This window comes from Symphalangus syndactylus, chromosome 20 (assembly GCF_028878055.3).
Source record: "Symphalangus syndactylus isolate Jambi chromosome 20, NHGRI_mSymSyn1-v2.1_pri, whole genome shotgun sequence".
Classification (NCBI taxonomy): domain Eukaryota; kingdom Metazoa; phylum Chordata; class Mammalia; order Primates; family Hylobatidae; genus Symphalangus; species Symphalangus syndactylus.
The window spans coordinates 29,414,188-29,417,029 of NC_072442.2; the positions used below are offsets into that span (position 1 = coordinate 29,414,188).

Here is a 2,842-nt window from a genome sequence, read left to right on the forward strand (position 1 = left end):
CATCGAGACGCGGAACTGTCGTACCCGAACCCTGCCCAGACGCCGCCGTCGGGAGGCGGAATCCGGGTTTCCAGGGTCGGGAGTGAACATGCAAATGAGGTGGGCGTGGTCTGCAGGTCTCCCAGGAGGCCTCGGGTGTCCTCACCACAGGTCTGCGCCTCCGGCCTGCGGGAGCGAAGGGAAAGGAATCCGATCTGGGGAGGCAAGCCTGGGAGACGTCGTAAGTGATGGACCAGGGTGGGGCCAGACCGCGCTCTCGGAGGCAGGATGTTATGTGACTTGACGGGGGCGCTTTTACCGCCACCTGCAGAGGCGGTCCTCGCCGTCTGGGAAGAACGTTTTGGAGAGGCCCGCGACCGGGCGGTCTAGTTTCCCACACCTGGGGGCGGGGTCTGGAAGGGCGCAGTCAGATCTAGCCACGCCCCCGATGGAGCGGGGCCGCAGGGGGAGAGCCCCAGGGGTCCCGCTCCGCCCGCCCCGCGCCTGCGCTCAGGACGGCCGAGTGACCAGGTTGAGGCAGTGGCACGGATAGGCGTAGCAGCGGCTCAGCGCCTCCAGGAAGGCGTCTTCGCCAGGAGCCTCGGGTTTGATGGGGTAGGCGTCGACCAGCGCCCCCAGGTAGACGAGCAGGGCCAAAAGCACTGTGGCCATGGTAGGCCACGACTTGCGCACCGACACCACCTGGGAAGGCGACACTGGGGTGTGGGTCATTCGAGCCTCGACCCTCCACGGCGGGAGGCTGCGGCTGTCGTCGGGGCCGCGCTCCGGCGCTCTCCCTGGGGCTGGTAGCGGACCAAGGTTCAGCCACCGGCTTGCCGTATGTTCTCCGGCACTGCACCGTCTCCTGCCTCAGTTTCCTAATCTGTCAGAGGGACACAAGCCCTGCTTGACATAACCCCACCCCCACCCCCGCTGCTGCCCAGAGAGGAGGTAGATTAAAGAGGGTTGTGCTGGCAACGGGACTCCCGGGCCTCCTTCCCACCTCCAATGGCCCCCTCCAATACAGTTTCCCACCACTCACCCCTAGCTTCCACCATCCCAGCCTCAGTTTCCCCACAAAACAGCCTGGATTTCCGGGTACCAGACCGTGCTTGAGCCCCAGCCACTCACAGCGACAGCTTGTGAAGCACATGAGCAGGAGGTGGAAGGCGAGGAAAGTTTCAAGGGCTGCACTGGGGCAGGTCAAGCTGAGGCCTCCTCTGCTCAGGACTTTCCTTTCGGGGCTTATATCCCCATCTGGAAAGGAAAGGGAGTCCCACGGGGAGGGGCAGCCAGCAGGGGGTGCGCCCTTCTTCCTCCTTCCACCCGCACCAGATCGCTGAGCTTACACTCAGCCACTGTGTGACGTCTCCACCTCACAGGAGCTCAGGGGGCAGCTGCCATGCTCAGATTTGGGGTCCCACTGGATGGAGTATCTAGCCTGAACCCTGTGTTCAGCCCACAGCCCCCCAGGGGCAGGTCCGGCCTCCTGACGAAGTGAAGTGGTTGGATCTAGACTCCTGGGGCAGCCCCTAGGACCAGGAATGAGATTCTGTCTTCCCTAGCCAGTCCATGGTGGGAGTGGGGGGTGGGAGGGTGGACACATTTCCTCCAGCCTGTGGGATCTGTGACCACTCTTTCCAAAACACAACCCTTTTCAGCCTCTGCTCAGTAATACCTTGGAGAAGGGCTGAGGAGTGACAGGACCTCTGGGGGAAAGTCTTTCTCCTGGAGGCAGGGGTGGGAGCACCTGACCTTGGCTCCTGGCCTGCAGTTTATGATATCCTGGGGGAGAGGCCTTTCTGAACACTCCATTATGTTCTGTCTCCATTAAAGAGTTGGGAAAAGAGGCAGGAGGAGGCAGAAGCCAGTCCCCCCACAAGAAGCAGTTGAGTCAGCTACCTGTGTATCCAGCCTGGCACACGAAGACCCTGGTCCAGCCATGTGTGGCATAGAGCCCCCTCCCCAGGCAATGTCCCCACCCCATGCAGGTGTCAATCAGGGCACTGCTGTCTTCTGGGCCTGAGTGATGCCAAGCCTTCCCAAGCACATGCCACTGTCCCCCGCCCGTGGCAGTCTCCACTGGGCTCTGAAGCCCAGATCCTTTGAAGGAAAGGACTCGTGTTTATTAAGCACCTACTGTGCACCAGGTAGTACATAATTTCAGACATCACAAAACAATGAGCTGAGTTTATCTCCATTTTCCAGATGAGGAAACTGAAGCCCTGATGAAGCAGCCAAAGTCACCCATGATTCAAACAGGAAAAGGAGGGTGAGGCAGACCCCAGGAAGAGGACCTCTCAATTGTGAGGGGCAGAAAGGCTCAGCACCTGGAGTAGCCATGTGGTGCCGGAGGCAGGCCTGGGAGCAGGGACCCGAAGCCTAAGTCTGGGGCCCACCACCCGCTATGAGAGGCTGAGTAGGGGAAGGGCCTCCAGAATGCCAACCCCCTCAAACCCACCTGCCCAGTAGGAGAGAGGGCTGTGGGAAGGTCTCTCCATAAAGCCATTCCAGCTTCCTCTCCCTGGCCTGGCCAGACCTCCAATACTTCCAGAAGTCCCATCAGCCCATGGGGGCTGAAGGGGCCAACTTGTCCAGGCCGCTGGTTCTGAGCCAGCCCCTCCAGCCCCAGGACAGATGGCTGTGGGTGCTATTTTTAGAGCTCTCCTGAGAGGGAGAGTTCAGGGCTCTCTCAGTCACTCTTTTATGGGTTCAATCACCTGCATTCTCTGCAGATGGCTCCTTATCAGCCAATCAGGCCCCATGGGGCCACCCACCCCAGGAAACACCAGGGTGCCCTGCTGAGCATGGAGGTGGAAGAGGACAGCAGGACAAGGGGACATAAATCCTACCTTTGAAGGAA

General features: G+C 60.6%; 1 protein-coding gene across 1 annotated transcript; it reads right to left on the reverse strand.

Annotated features, from left to right (window-relative positions):
- Positions 1–220: 220 nt before the first annotated feature.
- Positions 221–675, reverse strand: LOC129469357 (peptide YY-like). The gene is made up of 2 exons (XM_055255830.2): positions 497–675; positions 221–379 (listed from the first exon to the last, which is right to left on the reverse strand). Exons 1-2 carry the CDS (start codon positions 649–651, stop codon positions 295–297), a joined length of 240 nt encoding a protein of 79 aa, XP_055111805.2. The 5' UTR covers positions 652–675; the 3' UTR covers positions 221–294.
- Positions 676–2,842: the final 2,167 nt, after the last annotated feature.